This window comes from Tupaia chinensis, unplaced genomic scaffold, assembly GCF_000334495.1.
Source record: "Tupaia chinensis unplaced genomic scaffold, TupChi_1.0 Scaffold138441_1, whole genome shotgun sequence".
NCBI lineage: Eukaryota > Metazoa > Chordata > Mammalia > Scandentia > Tupaiidae > Tupaia > Tupaia belangeri.
Window position 1 is genome coordinate 1,174,265 of NW_006198338.1, and position 18,015 is coordinate 1,192,279.

Consider the following 18,015-nt stretch of genomic DNA (forward strand, 5'->3'; position numbering starts at 1 on the left):
TTTTGGTTTTTATTTTCCTTGTTCTTTATGAAAACAGCCTGCAGGGGCCTGTTGGCACTGTTGGGTGTCTTGGGGGGGGCAATCTTCAGATGAGCGATTAGCAGGTTTCAGCTGAGGACAGAGGATGGTTACTGGACTGTGCCTGTTGGTTTGCCCTGAGCAGCAAGGCAGGTGTGATGAAGGGCACTGGCAGCCTCTCTGCGTGCAAGGTGTGGTTGAACTGCAGTTGTGTTAAACTCGTGGCTCCGTTATTGACACAAGGCCATGTAGTTGGGTTATGGCTATATTTTGTTCTGTTTGGATAGCTTTATTGCTAGTAGGTAAGGTTTCGACTTTCTTCCATTTAATATCGTCTAGGTGGTTCAAATGTGAAATGTAAAGAAATACAACCACGATAATAAGCACAAGTAAATGAACTGGATATGGGGAAGCTTTTCTAAGCGTGTCACTACAGACAAATGCCACAGAGAAGATTGATAGAGTTGACTCCATTTCTAGCCTATCACGTAAACAAAAGGAAAAGACAAATGAAAATTTCTGTTCCCAGCAACCTTAAAGACAAAACCTGAAAAGTCTCCAATTACAAAACAATTAAAAATATAGCAAACATTTTTTTTTGAAATGTGTAACTGAGCACATGAGAAAATAACAGAATCCCCAAGTGTCAAGCAAAGAGAGGTTCAAAAATTATAGCCGTAAACATGTGAAATGGTTCTGCAGTTGCCAAAAAGGGGAGAAGGCGTAAGGGGTGGTATGGGGATATACTGATTTACACAGTCTGGAGGCCTGGAGTTTTGTTCTGTCTTGTTTTGTCCTTTAAGTGTATGTATTTACCAGAGAGAAAGAGAGGAAAACACCTCCTAATGGGGTACGGTCACGCCACAATCCTTTTTTCTCCGTTTCTCCATTCTGTTGAGATTTCTGCCATCCATCTACATGCACCCAGTTTGTTTTCCAAGCCTCCAGAGCCAGGATTTGAACTGTAGTCAGCCATTCGGAATCTGCTTCCTATTTATAGTGCTTCACCACTGTGCTGCAGGACTAGCCTTGGAAGCTTGAATTTTAATAAACATGTAGAGACAAGACTACTCAGCCTTGGGACAGGGTGGGTGGGGGTTGGAACTGAGTAGCCCCGTGAGAATATGACTGAATACTCAGTAAAACGCCAGACAGCTGCAGCCCAGTTTATAAGAGTGTAACACAAAACCTATACACTGACACTTGGGAAATGTCAAAGAAGCCCCGTCCCACCTGGGGCTAGAAAGGCAAAACCAAAAGTAACTCCTAGAAGCTTGTGACTGAAGATTTAGCCTTATACAAATTTGGAATTCAAATTTATACCTGAGTAGACCTGGAGCTGGTGCATAAAAATTAACATTTAGGGTGGTCCTGAGGGACCAGCAGATGGTGTGGTGGTTAAAGCACTGGGCTCCCACATTGCCATCCCTGGTTTGAATCCTGGACCTCGTGGCTTGCTTTCTCACTTTTCTTCTTCTGTCTCTCTCTCTCTCTCTCTCTCTCTCTCTCTCTCTCTCTTTCTCTCATAAAATTGAAAATAACAATGATAAATAAAACTTTTAAAAAATAAAGTGATCCTGAGATGATATCTTGAGGCCCCTGAAAGAGGCAACACAAAACTTCCCTAGAAGGACACAGCTTTCACCCAGTCCAAGCTGAATATATATCATATTACAAGACACACAAGGAAATAGTCTACCATGAGCAAGAGTCAGCAGACATGAATACACACACACACACACACACACACAGCTTATCTCCTTAAAAATGTCACATAGTAGAATTGGATAGAGACAATAAAGTAATAATGTTTGTAACAAAGACATAGAAGAAATAAAAAAACATAACACTAAGACAACTTTGAAGAAGAACCAAAAAATATCTAGAAGTGAAAAATCCAATCATTGAGATTTTAAATCAAATAGCACATTAATACTGGGTAGATAATTAAATGGATATACATTTAGATATAAGGAAGTTACCCAGAATGTAGTGCAGGGACAGAAATAGATGAAATAGAAGAAAGAAGGAAAGGAAATAGGCCTGACATTTTCTCCAGGTTATGTTGTTATTTCTGTAGATAATCCAAGAAAATCTCCAGAAAGGTCATTGGATCTAGTAAGACTTCAACAATACCAGTGAGTACAGGCTCATTTTACCAAATTGTGCTCCAGTCACCATCAATAATCAATTAGTAGAAAACATTTTTTAAAAAGTTAACCCTTAATGGGGCCAGCAGGTGGCATGGTGATTGAAGTACCAGACTCCCATGTGGCCAATCACAGTTCAAGTCCCAAACTTGGTGTCTTACTTTCTCACTTCCTCTCTCTTGTTCTCTCTCTCTCTCCCTGGTCACATTTAAAAAATAATAAATATTTTTTAAAAGTTCACCTTTAAAAATCTCAATAAAAACTACAAGAAATCCACAGGTAAATTTAACAAAAAAATGTATAGATTTTGTGTGAAAAAATTATGAAACCATTGAAAAAATGTAAGAAAAAAGTTAAATAAGTGGAGAGGTATACCATTTTCATGGATGTAAGTCTGAATATGGTAGAGATAACGATTCTTCCTGATAACTTATAAATTTAATGTAATTCTTTTTTTTAGAGATAGATTTTTGCTATCAGGTGCGTGCATTTGCCAGAGAGAGGTGAAAAGTGAGAAATAATCCCCCAGGAGGGATGGCCATGCCGTAATCCCTTCTTCTGCATTCTCCTTTTGGGATTTTGGGCATATATGCACACACCCCAGGTGTGGGTTTCAAGCCTCCAAGTCCAGGTCTCAAACCACAGTCAGCCACATGGGAGTCCATTATGCCATCTGCTAGTCCTAATTTAATGTAATTATAATCAAAATCTCAATACATTTCTTTTTCATGGAACTTGACAAGGTAATACTAAAATTTAGATGGAAAAGTAAAGACTATCAGTATAAATGAAGGAATATGGTAAGGAATCTACTACCATATATTGATATATCATGAAGCTAAAAACATTGTATTAGATTGTCAGAAAAGTCATGACATCTTTTTCTATGTTTTTCAATGCAAAAATGCTTCATGACTTTCCTGATGACCCAATAGTATGGTGTAGAAATTTAAAAAATGAATCTGTGCTACAAAAATGAGACCTCAGATACATAACAATCCCTGTTCATTTGGCACCTTAATAAATAACAGAGATGGCATTATAAATCAGTAAGAAAAGCATGGACTACTTCATAAATAATGCTGGGTAGAATGATGACCTAGATCCCTACCTCACATCATACTCGTACATTAAATGCAGTGGCATTGAATTTAACACCTAAATGTGATCAAGCAAAATTTTAAGGTTTTAGAATGAAATTGGAGAAGAGCCTTTACAATCTTGGGGTTGGGCAGGTTTTCATCACCAATCTGAAAAATTTATATCATGTGGGGACCAGCAGTTAGCGTAATGGCTATGTCGCTGGACTCCCATGTAGTCGACCGCGGTTCGCGTCCCGGACCCGGTGGCTTAAAACACGCCAGGCACGTGTGGTGGCGTAGCCATCCCCCCTGGGAGGTGATTTCTCGCTTTCTGTCTCTCTGTCTCTCTCTGTCTGTCTGGCGAGCGCATGCGCCCTACAGCACAAACTTCTCCACAAAAAAAAAAAAAAATTATATCATGCAAGAAAAGATTGCTAAATGTACCTGTGTTAAAATGTATATCTGCCTAACCATAGATACTTACAAACTAAATTAAATCACTACCACAAACTAGAGTTGATATTATGAAACATATTTAACTAGGGCCAGACAGTGGCATGGTGGTTGGGGCCCTGGATTTCCACATGGCCAATTGTGGTTCAAGTCCTAGATCTGGGCAGCTTGCTTTCTCACTTTCCCTTTCTCTCTCTCTGTTTCTTTCTGATCAACTAAAAAATAATAATAACAAATAAAAATAAATAAATAATTTTTTTTAAAAAAAGATGTTTAACTAGAAAAGTATGGCATCCAGACACCATTAAACAATTAAAAACTGGAGGGACAATCCAATAGTAAAAGCACAGCCATGGCATTAGACAAAGGAAATATCAGGCAAATCAAAGTAGAGGAAATTCAAATGTTTATAAACAAATGAAGAGAAACACAGGGGATGAGAATTAAAGCAACAGTGAGGGGCCAGGAGGTGGTGTGGTGGTTAAGGGCACTGGACTCCCACCTGACTGACCACGGTTCTAGTACTGGACCTGGTGGCTTGCTTTCTCACTTTCCAGCTTTCTCACTCTCTCTCTGTCCCTCTCTGGTCAAATTTAAATAAATAAATAAATAAATAAATAAATAAATAAATAAATATTCTAGCAAAAAAATTTCTTAAAAAAAAAGATATTGAAATACTGTTTCTCACCCATAAGAGAATCAAAAACATAGAAATTTACACTGTGTTGGCAAGGATGTGGAACAGTTGCAACTCAGTTTATAAGTGCATACACTTGGTTCAATCTTTTTTTTTTTCTTTTTCTTTTTCTTTATTTTATTTTATTTTATTTTATTTTATTTTATTTTTTTTGGAGAGGTTTTTGCTATAGGGCGCATGCACTCCCTAGGAAGAGAGAGAGACAGAGAGACAGAAAGCGAGAAATCACCCCCCCCGGGGGGGGGATGGCCACACTACAATCCCTTCTCCTCCATCCTTCTCTCGGGATCTTGGGCACTTACGCACACTCGCCTGGCGTGAGTTTAAGCCACCAGGTCCAGGACTCGAATCACGGTCAGCTACATGGGAGTCCAGCGACATAGCCATTACACAAACCGTTGGTCCTGATATAATCATTTTAGGGAGCTATTATACAATATCTGATCAATCAAATGTGTATACCCTGCAAGTCAACAATTTCAGATACATAACTTAAGAAAGTCTCACAAGGCAATATGTACAAGAAAGTTCCGTATAGCACTGTTACTCATAAGGAAAATTGGAGTCAAAAGAAATGTTTATCTCACCATAAAAATATAGTAAGTTGTGGTATATTCATAGAATGATATACTATAAACAATTAGCATCAAAAATACACCTGTATCAATATGGATAGACCTCTTGGGTCAGCTCCCACGTCCTAGTCGTTAAGAGAGCTGGATCCCACAAGACTGACTGCGGTTGGAGCTCTGGCCATAGCAACTTGAAAAACACGGTGGGAGCATGTGTGTATATGCCCCAGATCCTGACAGATGGAGAAATGGAGAAGGAATTGTGGCATGATCACCCATTGGAGTGTTTCTCCCTCTCCTCCTCTCTCTCTCTCTGACTATCTGGTGAGCACATGCCTCCACTAGCAATAGAGAGGTAGATAGATAGATATAGATAAATCTCATAAACATGGTGTTACGCATATGGGCTAGTCTGTGGTTAGGGCCTCTGGATCTTATATAGCTGATGGTGGGTTCGAGTCCTGGACCCCACAGCCTAAGAAACTCACCAGGAGCATGTGCATTTGTGCCCAAAATCCTGAAGGGAGTGTGGCCATTCCCCATAGGGGTTCTTTTTCACTTTCTTCCCCCCCCCACCCCGCCCTGTGAATGCATGTGCCTTTCTGCAAATTAAAAATAAATAAATAAAAGGAATTTGAAAAAGAGAATGCATGTATCACCACCCATTAATATAAAGCTTAAAATAATACAAAAATGTATTATTATTCCCCAGGGGGGATGGCCACACCACAATCCCTTCTCCTCCATTCTCCTCTCGGGATCTTGGGCACGCACGCACACGCGCCCAGCGTGAGTTTAAGCCACCGGGTCCGGGACTCAAACCGCGGTCGACTACATGGGAGTCCAGCGACATAGCCATTACGCTAACTGCTGGTCCCTTGGACCAGTAGTTTTTATGTTGGAGTGAATTGAGTCCGATGGGTGGCTTCAGTTTTATCTGTGATGGCACAGGTGGGTAAGACTTAACAGTGAAAGCCATCATTTGGATCAGTGGCTTAATTTCTCTGTCTCTCAATTTCCCTATCTATAAAATGAGAATAGTAAACTTTATATACCCCATCGGGTTGTTGTGAGGCTCAAATAACTCAGTAAATGTAAAACAGTGCAGTGGTACCTGTCAGATAGTAAATACTATTTCAATATTTGCTCTTATTATTTTGTAAGAAAAAATAAAAGAAGATTTGAAACAAAGCAAAATGCTAATATTTGACAGTTTGATGGTGGGTACAAAGGTATTTCTATTATTTCATACTTGAAGTATATATTCTGAAAAGTTTTTTTAATTAAAAAAATATAATAAAGGTAAATGACAAACCAGGAAAATCCTGGCAATACATATAGTAGACAAAGGAGTAATATACTTAATACATAAAGTATATTTTAAAACAATACAAAGTGCTCGCTTCGGCAGCACATATACTAAAATTGGAACGATACAGAGAAGATTAGCATGGCCCCTGCGCAAGGATGACACGCACAACAATACAAAAAAGGCACAGGACCAGCAGATGGCATAATGGTTATGTTGCTGGACTCCCACATAGTAGAGCACAGTTTGAGTCCTGGACCTGGTGGCTTAAAACTCAGGCCGGGCACGTGTCGTGTGCCCAAAATCCCAAGAGGAAAATGGAGAAGGGATTACAGCATGACCATCCCCCCCAGGAGGTGATTTCTTGCTTTATGTCTCTCTGGTGAGTACACATGCCCTATAGCAAGTATCTCTGCTCCTCCCAACAAAAAACCTCCGGCCAGGCACATATGTGTGCATGCCTAGAATCCCAAGAGGAGAATGGAGGAGAAGGTACTGGAATATGTCCATCCTCCCGGGAGGGGAGGTGATTTCTTGCTTTCTGTCTCTCTGGAGAGTGCACATACCCTATAACAAAAATCTCCCTAAAAGGAAAAAAAAATGGGGACCAGCAGTTAGTGTAATGGCTATGTCGCTGGACTCCCATGTAGCCGACCACGGTTCGAGTCCCAGACCTGGTGGCTTAAACTCACTCCTGGCGCATGTACGTGCGTGCCCAGGATCCCGGGAGGAGAATGGAGGAGAAGAGATTTCAGCATGGTCATCCCCACTGGGGTAGGGTGATTTCTCACTTTCTATCTCTCTTTCTGGCAAGCACACGTGCCCTATAGCAAAAACCTCTCAAAAAAAAAAAAAAAAAAGACAAACACCCTAATAAAACAATAAGCAAAGGATATGAACGAGCCAGTTTGTAAAAAGGGAAACATAAAAATCAAATAAAACAACAGTGCCCTGTTGAATTAGAACAGGCCGTGGGGAGGGAATAAATGAAGCAGCAACTCCCATGCATGGAATTGGCTGAAACCTGTGTCTTAGGTTCGAGTACCGGACCTGGTGGCTTGCTTTCTCTCTCTCTCTCTCTCTATCTCTGGTCAAATTAAAATGAATGAATAAAGATCGCTTGGCAATATGTGTCAGGATTCCTAAAAAGGTTCACCGACTGCACAATTCCATTCCCAGAAATCTGCCCTAAGAGAAGAATTGGGCGAGTTGTTTTAACACGTGTATGTAAAAGGATGTTTATTATGACAGTGTTTTTAACAGGGATAAAAGAATGCCGATCATGGTTAATCTGGTTAGGCACATCTGTACAGTGGAATATGCCACCACTGCTTAATAAAAAGAAAACGAGGCTGTAGATTGTGTTTAATGGCACAGAAAGATGGTCACGAGGTGGTAAGTTTCAGTGCAGGTGTACAGCATGTAGAGTATGCCCCATTCAAGGTGTATGCCAAGGCCAAGGAGAATTGGGGGCTCCCCATAAGTCCTCTCACTGCCCGGGAAGTCGCTATAGGCATTGATGGCTAAGCAGCCCTCCTGCCAGGAGTTGGGGGGGAAATGGGTCCCCACACCCAGAGCCGCCATCTGCCAGGTCCCAGCGAGCCTCTGTGGCATGCAGAGTTGTTGGCATCTGAAGGCGACCTCTGCCTGCAGGCTTCAGACCCCTTGGCCACTCTCACAGGCACAATGAATGCTGCCCACGGTGACCAGAGCCGTCCCCTCCCGTGTGGCACCCACTTTACACCCATGAGCTCTGACTTAGATGCCTCCGATGACGTTACTGTTACCCCATTGTACATACGAGGACACTCAAGGCTCAGAGAGGTGAAGACGCTGGCCCAGAATCACAGGGTGGCAGACCCTGCCTGGAACTCAGGTCTGGCCGCCATTCTCTGGCATCTTAAACTACTGAGCTTTGATCACATGCCTTGTGAAGCCTGGGTAACCCCGTAGAAGGCGGAGGCCTGAGACCAAAATTCACGCACTTTTCAAGAATAGCTGTATTCGGGAACCAGCAGTTAGCGTAATGGCTATGTCGCTGGACTCCCACGTAGTCGACCGCGGTTCGTGTCCCGGACCCGGTGGCTTAAAACTCACACCGGGCACGTGTGCGTGCGTGCCCAAGATCCCGAGAGGAGAATGGAGGAGAAGGGATTGTGGCGTGACCATCCCCCCTGGGGGGTGATTTCTCGCTTTCTGTCTCTATGTCTCTCTCTGTCTGTCTGGCGAGCACATGCGCCCTACAGTGAAAATCTCTCAAAAAAAAAAAAAAAGAATAGCTGTATTCGAGTACCTAAAACAAACGCTCTGTGAGTGGATGGGGATGCCTGGATCTGGCACGGGAGGGGGTCAGGGCACGTCCTTTAGAGACACTGGCTGCAGGAGGCCGGGTCTCTGTGTGTCCTCACCCATCCTAAGCCGTGTGTCTGCAGGTAGGCAGCCTGAGGCAAGTCTGGGCTGTTTCTGATGCCAGGCTGGTGTCCTGGTGGTGAGGAGCCAAGGGCTGGGACATCAGGCTGGAGAAGACAGCTGGCCCCAGGGGCTGGGCAGCCGCCGAGAATGCACTCACTGGGATCCTGGTGCAGTCAGGGCTGGCAGCCCAGGAGGGAGACCCCGCTGGAGCAAGTCAGGAGGCCGGGTGCCCTGCTGGCCTGAAGGTCTGTCCAACCCAGGCGGGGGCCGCTGATTGCCACTCTGTCCACAGGTCTTCACGGGAATCTTCACAGCAGAGATGACCTTCAAGATCATCGCCCTTGACCCTTTCTACTACTTCCAGCAGGGCTGGAACATCTTCGACAGCATCATCGTCATCCTGAGCCTCATGGAGCTGGGCCTGTCCCGCATGGGCAACCTGTCGGTTCTGCGCTCCTTCCGCCTGGTACCCGGCTGGGCCCACGGCAGGGGCGTGGGTGGGGAGCCGGGGCACCAGGGCACACCCCCACACCCCCTCCAAGGTCACCCCTCGGTCATCCCCACGTTGCTAGGTACCCCGGGGTGCCCAGCCCCGTACTGGCGGTGTGGGGGTGCAAAGTGGGAATCCAGAGGAGACATCCCCAGGAGGAGCAGTTGCATGGCCATCCTGACGATCTGCCAAGCTCTTTATGGTTCACGACGGTCCCTTTAGTCCTCACAGCATCCAGGAGTGGGGCTGGTGACCCTACATCCCCATCTCACAGATGAGGAGACTCAGACGCAGAGGGGAACTGAGTTTCACGTTTGCACGTCCTGGGTGGAGCCAGCCCTGTTCCCTGCTTCTTTCTGAGTCAGCATTTTTTAAAATTATTTATTTAATTGTATTTGTTCATTCATTTATTTTCATTTGACCAGAGATACAGAGAGAGAGAGAGAGAAAGCAAGCCACCAGGTCCGGTACTCGAACCGCGGTCAGCCATGTGGGAGTGTCCAATGCTTTATCCACCACGCCACCTGCTGGTCCCCTCTGAATCAGCATTTTAGTTTTTAACTTGAATGTACACAAATCACCGGAGGATCTTGCTAAAATTCCAACGCTGATCCAGTATCGGGCTGCTGGGAGTCTATGCACACGCTTACAAGGTCCAGATACGGAGCCAGAGGTGTGGTTAGGAAAGGCCCCCCTGGAGGAGGTCCTGGGCACTGCAGGTGCCTCTGCTGGGAAGTGTCGGAAGGCAGATGGTGGGGACAGTAGGAGAAGCCCAGAATGCGAGTTCTAATCCTGACTCCATTGCTACAAGCCAAGGGACCGAGACAAGTTACTCCCTGTTCAGGGCTTGGTGTCTCCGGTCTGTCAGATGAGGTAATAGTGCCGACCTCCTGTGGCTAGTGGGAGTCCTGAATGAGCTCCTGCATCCTAAGCCCAAGGCTGTGCACGCAGTAGGTACTTAATAAATGCTAGCTCCTCCCCCTTTCTCTATGGTACTGAACGGAGAGAGAGAGGCAGTGGGCCAGCCTGAGATGGTCTGAGCTAGCTGGGATGATACCTGATAAGAACAGATACGGGAGAGGAAGGGTGTTCCACACTGGGAAAATCTACTGAAAACAGGGTTGAGGAGATGAGGCTGGAGCTGTTGGCCTGACACAGAGCCCGAAGTGGCTTCCCTCAGGTGTGCAGAGATCTCTAAAGCTCCTGGAAAAACAGGGAGAAGCAGGCAGCAGCTCCTCCAGGGACTCCCTGGGCTTTCAAGCAGGAGCTGGGAGGGTAAAGATGCCCATGGCGGTAGGAGCCAAAGCCCTTCACGAGGACCCCTCCTGTTCTGCTCTCCAGCTGCGCGTCTTCAAACTGGCCAAATCATGGCCCACGCTGAACACGCTCATCAAGATCATCGGGAACTCCGTGGGGGCGCTGGGCAACCTGACACTGGTGTTGGCCATCATCGTGTTCATCTTCGCCGTGGTGGGCATGCAGCTCTTCGGCAAGAACTACTCCGAGCTGAGACATCGCATCAGCGACTCCGACCTGCTGCCCCGCTGGCACATGATGGACTTCTTCCATGCCTTCCTCATCATCTTCCGCATCCTCTGTGGCGAGTGGATCGAGACTATGTGGGACTGCATGGAGGTGTCTGGACAGTCCCTGTGCCTGCTGGTCTTCTTGCTTGTTATGGTCATTGGCAACCTTGTGGTGAGTCAGCCAGGGTCTCACACACACACACACACACTCATTCACCCAGCTACCCACCCAGCGAGTCATTTGTCTGTCCACTCACTGGCCCTACCATTCACTCACTCAACCGTCTAGCCATTATGTCCACTCACTGACCCTACCATTCATTCACTCAACCGTCTAGCCATTATGTCCACTCACTGACCCTACCATTCACTCACTCAACCGTCTAGCCATTAAACCATCCATCCATCCATCTCTCTACCCATCCATTCTCCAACCACTCCTTCACCCATCTTTCCATCCACCCACCTCTGTGCCCACTTGTCCGTTCCTCTATACTCTTACCATCAATTCATCTGTTCATTGACCCAGTCGTTCTTTCTCCTGTCTGCTCATTCAGACATCTACCTACCCAGCCATTCATCCACTCATCAGTCATCCACCCACCAGCCACTATCTACCCACCTCCTCGCCCGTCTGTCACCTCAGTTACTAATCCTCCCATCGTTCACCCAGTCATACCTCCCTTAACCCCCATCTCCTCATTCACTCATCCATCCATTCATTCACTCATCACCCACCCATTCATCTGTCTGATGTTCTGTTTTTGCCTCCATTCATTTACCCATTCACACACATGGCATCCATGTGCCCATCTGTCCATCCACCTGTCTCACCCCCTGTTCGCCCAGCAGTCCACTCCCTCATTCATTGGCCCATCTCTCCATCACTCACTCATTGCATTTTGCTCATTTATGCATTCACTCGCTTACTTACCTGTTGATTCATTATTTACTCATTTTTTACTCATTCTCTATTTACTCCTCTACCCATTTTTATGGTTATTCATTATCAATGGATTATCACATTGTTTTAAAATTTGGCTTAACAAGTATTTACTGAGCCTCCGTTCGTTACAAATGTCAAGTGAGACGCTGTTGAGCATGCAGCGGTGAATGTGGCTGAGCCCCAACCTTGACACTGCTCCCAGCTTGAGAGAGCGGGGAGGTGGGGAGCGTAAACAGGCCTACAGCAACTCTTAGCCTGGTGAGCAATCAGAGTCATTAAGGAGGAGCCCGAGAGTAGGTTCCCCTCCAGCTCAGGAAATCCAGGAAGGCTTCCTAGAAGAGGGCTTGATCAACAGATAATGCTAAAAAGGGAAGGAACATGGTGATCAAAGCACAGGTCCAGACAAGTGGTGGTCTGGGTGAGGCGGGGCCCCATCGAAGCTTTGTCACTCTAAGTAGCCGTGGTGGAAGTCCCTGCTGTGCCATCAGGAGGGACCCAGGCCTTTGCTCCCGTGCCATGTCTCTGCCCTAGGACAGGTGCATCTCGCTTTGTGTCTCTACAATGTGGGGAACCCCAGTTGAGAGAGATCAGAGTCTCAATGCCAGAGATGGGGCTCAGGAAGAGCGAAAGTTGAGGCAGAAGCAGCGTCCAGTGTCCAGTGGTGACGCAGTTGCCTGACTGCGTGACCACCCCAGAAGGTGACAGGGAGCCCTTTGCTGGGCACACAGGTGGCCCACAGGGCTCAGACAGCATCCCTGCATGGTCTGCCTCCCGCTCCAGCTGCTGCGTCTGTCGTGGGCAGCTCAGGGTCACATCCGCTCACGGAGATGTTTAGTCCACTTTTCCAGCTGGTTGTGGGGTGACTACCATGGGCTGGAGGTTCCAAGCCTTTCCCCAGACCTGCCTGCTTTCGCTTCACATGTGCCTAACCAGGACAGGGCAGGCCAAGTTGGGGTCACCTATCATGGCCTGAACGTTGATCCCAGAGCCTGACGAGGAGCCAGGGCACCGAGGCACAGTGCCATAGAACCCAGTCCTTTGGCTGGCCTTACCGCCCCACGGCAGTCTCCTCCAACTGACCGCCCCATAGGTGGAGCCTCACTCAGCCCCTGACCCAGCCCCAGGGCCTGCTAGACTGTCAATCCTCAGGAGATGTCTAATGCCCAGAGCTCTCAGCCCCTGGCTGGGCCAGCGTCTAGCTGAGCCCAGCCGCCCCTCGCTAACAGCCCTGCGATCTCCTAGCGGATCTGCCTGCGGATGAGAGGCTTAGAGGCTGCTGGGGGAGGGAAGTTACTGCGGCCCACGCGCCCCCCTCCTTGGCCGCCTCAGGAATTGGGCCGCTGCCGGGGGGCGTGGGCGGGAGCAAGCTTGCAATTGAATTGGGAAGTGATGATCAGGCGGGGCTGGGGAGCAGAAACAGGGAAAGCACAGGGAGAAGCCAAACTTGTGAAGCTGGTGACAAGGGAGGCCCTGGAGTCCTTGCAGGGACGAGTGAGACTATCCAGGTGCTCCCAGCAAGCACTGTGCCTTCTGGAAACTCAACTCCAGCCCCTCCTGGACTCCCTGCAGTGCAGCCCACGCGACCCCCTCCTTGGCCGCCTCAGGAATTGGGCCGCTGCCGGGGGGCGTGGGCGGGAGCAAGCTTGCAATTGAATTGGGAAGTGATGATCAGGCGGGGCTGGGGAGCAGAAACAGGGAAAGCACAGGGAGAAGCCAAACTTGTGAAGCTGGTGACAAGGGAGGCCCTGGAGTCCTTGCAGGGACGAGTGAGACTATCCAGGTGCTCCCAGCAAGCACTGTGCCTTCTGGAAACTCAACTCCAGCCCCTCCTGGACTCCCTGCAGTGCAGCGGGCCTTGTCCTTCACACAGTACCCCGCCAGGCACCCCTCACCACCGGATGCTCCACCTCTCCCTGGCCTGAGCCCACACTAGTCTGAGGTGCCCGAGAGCTGCCCTGCCCTGCCTGGCTGCTTTTCCTGCCATTGCCACCTCTGCTCAGACCCCCACGCCATTCACCTGGGAAGCATGGTCCGACCTGGGGCTCAAGGTAGCTCCTTGTGAGCAGGGAGCCCGTGTCATAGGGGGCTCAGAGGCAGCTCACTGCTACTCCCTCACCAGCAGGTACCGGCCCCTTCCAGGAAAGCCCCAGAACTCTGGGGGGATTCTGTCCTGTCCTTGGTCATCCCAGACTGGACTCCACTTCCCAAGAAGGAGCCCTGGGCCATCCTTGATCCACGACTCTTAAGAGAGCAGGAAGGGGTGAAGGGAGAGGGAGACCCATACGGAGAAGCAGCTGTGCTGAGCTGGAGCTTGGCCCCAGACTACCTGTGTGACCCCGGGCACAGCCCTGGCTGGGCCTCGTCCCTGTCTGTAAACCTTGATGGCAGATGAACCTATGACTCTCCACAGAACCTGGGCCGGGACACGAGGGGACTAAGTCTGAACATCCTTAACTTTTTCTTTTAGAGACGGATCTTCCATATTCATGAGAGCGGAGGGGTTAGGATGAGGGCCCGGGACCCCAGCCATGCCTCAGGGCTGTTTGTTGCAATTTCCCCATCCTGGTACTGAGGCTGAGAGGCCATGGCATGACGCAGTGCCTCAGTGAGCCTGGCCTGTTGCCTCGACAGGTTCTGAACCTCTTCCTGGCCTTGCTGCTCAGCTCCTTCAGCGCGGACAACCTCACAGCCCCCGACGAGGACGGCGAGATGAACAACCTCCAGCTGGCCCTGGCCCGCATTCAGCGAGGGCTGCGCTTTGTTAAGCGGACCACCTGGGACTTCTGCTGGGGGCTCCTGCGGCGGCGGCCCAAGTTGCCAGCAGCCCTGGCCGCCCGAGGCCGGCTGCCCGACTGCATCACCACCCCCAACTCCCCACCGCTCCCAGAGACGGAGAAGGCACCTCCGGCCCGCAAGGAGACGCGCTTTGAGGAAGGCGAGCGGCCAGGCCAGGGCACTCCCGGGGACTCGGAGCCTGTGTGCGTGCCCATCGCTGTGGCCGAGTCGGACACAGAGGACCAGGAGGAGGACGAGGAGAACAGCCTGGGTACAGAGGACGAGTCCAGCAAGCAGGTGAGCCCCAACCGGCACACACAGCACCTGCCTGCACAGAGCCCGGGCCTCTGCCATCCAGGGGACCAACCTCGCTCAAGGCAGCTGCCCAGCCAGTCTGCCTCAGCAGCAAGGTGGGGCACAGGGAGAAAACAGGCCTCGCTCCCACAGCCGGCCTCTCAAAGGGTGCTGAGACCAGCTCTCCACCCGCCGTCCCTCACCCAGCCTGGGAGAGGCCGAGGAGGGGTCCAGACCGGGAAACCGAGGCATGGCATGAGAGAAAGACTGCTAAGAGTTCCTCGTGAGTCTAGAACAGAGCCAGGACCCCTGTCTGGCAGGAGACCCCCACCCCCACCCCCAGACCATTGTCCCCCTCAAGACTAGCAAGGTGGGATGTCTCAGGGAGAGAAAAATGCCATTTCCTGACCTCCCGGCTGCCCCTTCCCCTCCTCCCACACCCAGGGCTAACTCTGAGATTTAAAAATAAGCATCCCTAAGACGGAGGTGTCAGAGACAGCCCTATCTTATCTCTCGACCTGTTATTTTTAACACTTGGGACCCGTGTCTGGACAGTGAGACAGCGCCTGGCCCTGGTTTTCCCTTGACCCGAGCCTGGCTCACACGGCCTCCCCTCAGGTCTTTGGGTCGGGCCACGAGGAGCAGCAGCACTGGGCCCACCCTGGCTGTACCCTGGGCAGCACCCCATGAGCCTGGCTGTGGGGTGCAGCCGCTCCCCACGCACGGAACCTGATTCGAGACTTTAGGCTTACTCCCTGTCCTCTGGTCTCCCCATGGTCCCCAAGACTAGTCTTGGTCCTTTCAGCCAGTTGTGGGCCAGGCCGGTGTCAGGTGGGGACGGGACGTTGGTGTTGCCAGGACCGTGGCTTACCGTGATCCGCAGCATGGGGTGATTTTGACAGTTCCCCCTTTCCCTTCCTCTGGAGCCTGTTGACCATGACTCCCTGGGGCCAGTGCTTGTGCGTGCGTGTGGGTGAGTGTCAGGGTGCGTGTGCATGCATGCGGGTGAGTGTGTGTGTGTGTGTGTAGGCAAGCTGGGGCATCATGGGGACTTGTAGAAGTTAGCATCCTTAGCGGAGTTGTGAACACCCATGCCCTGGGCCTCACAGCCAGCTGCCCCATTCCAGAGCCCAGGGCAGGAAAGGCCCATGCTAGGCTGGCCAGGGGCTTCACCTGGACCAACCAGGAGCCGCCACTGCCTACTCAGGGCCCCTGAGGGAGGCTTCAGGGAGCTGAAGACCCCATGAAATGGACAGGAAAAAGTGTCCCAGGTGCATGAGCAGGCCCAGGCCCCGGAGACCCTCTGGCTGGGCATGTGAGCACAGCTCATGGACTGGGGTCTCTCCGGCAGGAATCCCAGCCCATGTCTGGCAGCCCAGTGGCCTCCCGGCAACCCAGGGCCTGGAGCCAAGTGTCAGAGACTGCCTCCTCAGAGGCCAAGACCAGTGCATCTCAGGCCGACGGGCAGCAGCAGCGGCAGAAGGCGGAGCCCCGGGCCCCAGGGTGCAGCGAGGTAACACACGCCTTTGTCGCTGAAGTCGCTGAGCGCTGCTGCTTGGGCTGCGCCAGGCCACGCGAGGGCCCGAGCACACACCTGCATCTGCTGCTGGAAGCCACAGCTGCGGTCAGAGGGGAGGGTGGGCATGCCTGCCTGACAGAAGAGACGGCCCGGGGCTGGAGCCACAGGGGTTTCTGGAAGCATCCAGCCCCGCCCTCTGGTGCACAACTAACAGCGCCTCCACGTGCCCACACTCTGTCCCCGTTCTGTGTCCTGCTTGGTAGACGTTTGTCCTGTGACTCCCCCTGTCCCGAGAGGACTTCAGGGAGCTCTGAGAGCAACTTCTTGGCACATTGACCACCAAGCCGTCTCACCTGCACTAAAGCTAGAGGTCCACCCAGCCACCTTTGGGGTTTTCTGGCCACCGAAAGATTTCATTTTCAATTAGCTGCTGCTGTCTTAAAACCTGGAATCTTTTACGTAAAAATCTGCATTCCCAGCCTTTCTTGAAAACTCAGAAGAGGTACCAACCCTGCCAGAGCCGAGTGGCCGTCTCATCGATGCTGTCTGCGGCCATCTGGTCTACCAGAGCTGGCTCCCTGCCAGTGTTCCGTTACCTGCTGGCCCTCGTAAGCTCTGAGTCTGCAGCCCTGAGCAGGGGATGCCACCTAGCCTCACTCAATGCGAAGCACGTGGAGGCGGGGGCATGTGTTCAGAAGGTGCACGTGACTGTCAGCTGCAGCCCGACCACATTCCTCGGCCCACCCTTTTTCACTTCCCGTTTTATGTGCTGGGCCCATGGGCGGCTGTGTGATTGCAGCCAGTTTGGGAGCACAAAGGCCGCCCAGTGGAGTCATCGCCTCAACTGTGCAGGTCAGAGTTCTGCCCCTGGACAATCTGATGTTCACAGGCACGTGGGACAGGAAGACCCAGAAGAGGCAGAAAACCACAGGAGAGAGGGGCTCCCCTACCGGAAGTAGTTTTGTGACTTCTTTATTTCTCCAGATCAGTTCGTGGTGGGGCTTATGGAGGAGATGAGAGAAGGGGTGGGGTTTTCCAGGTAAAGGGCTCCCTCATCTCACCTGCAGTAGGATCCTGAGGACTTGTCCCCCCACACAGTCCCCCTACCTCGGGTACTTCAGACAGTTCTAGTCCTGGAAGCATGAAGACTGCCTTTCGTACAGCCTGGCTCCTGTGGACACCACAGTTGAGCTGGGAGGAGCAGGGAGGGGGTCTCAAAGTCCCCAGCAGCCCTGAAAGTTGGATCCACCCTGCAGTGGGCCGCAGGCTCTGACCTCCACCAGCTGCCCTCCAGGATCCAGCCTTCCCTATCGCAAACATTGAACACTGAAAAGAGGACATGGAGACCTCAGCAGAGCGATTCAGCAAAGGAAGAAAAAAGGAACTCGAGGAGTACACATGTACCCAGAAATTCTAGCAAGCTCATCTCTGCGTGCAGCCTGGGCTGGGCGGAGGTGGGAGGTGAGGCCGGCTGAGATGGGAGTAGGTCTAGACCCCATCTGAAGCAAGGAAGGCTTTCCTTCTCTCTCCGGAACCCCTTCCCTCCTGCACTGTCTTGAAGTTGGGTTCCCTCAATGCAGAGCCTGAGACAAGCATTCTGTGCAGATGACTTGTTGAGGGAGCGCCCTCCGGAAAAACCAATAAGGAAGAAACAAAAGAAGAAGCTATGCAAAGGCGCCATGAGCTGGGGTCTGCCTCAGCCTGGTCCTGCCGGGAGTTCTGGAGCACCCATTGCAACACAGCATCACCCCAACCCCAAGCCTTTTGCATTC

General features: G+C 50.4%; 1 protein-coding gene and 1 non-coding gene across 2 annotated transcripts in view; both read left to right on the top strand.

Annotated features, from left to right (window-relative positions):
• Window positions 1–18,015, top strand: part of SCN5A (sodium voltage-gated channel alpha subunit 5) — a 104,360-nt gene that overhangs the window by 53,614 nt on the left and 32,731 nt on the right. Inside the window, 4 exon segments of the mRNA XM_006161350.2 lie at window positions 8,986–9,159; window positions 10,525–10,881; window positions 14,287–14,727; window positions 16,076–16,237. Coding sequence (XP_006161412.1) covers window positions 8,986–9,159; window positions 10,525–10,881; window positions 14,287–14,727; window positions 16,076–16,237 — 1,134 coding nt within the window.
• Window positions 6,368–6,475, top strand: LOC114004531 (U6 spliceosomal RNA). The gene has a single exon (XR_003546666.1). It is a non-coding gene; the product is annotated as a U6 spliceosomal RNA (small nuclear RNA).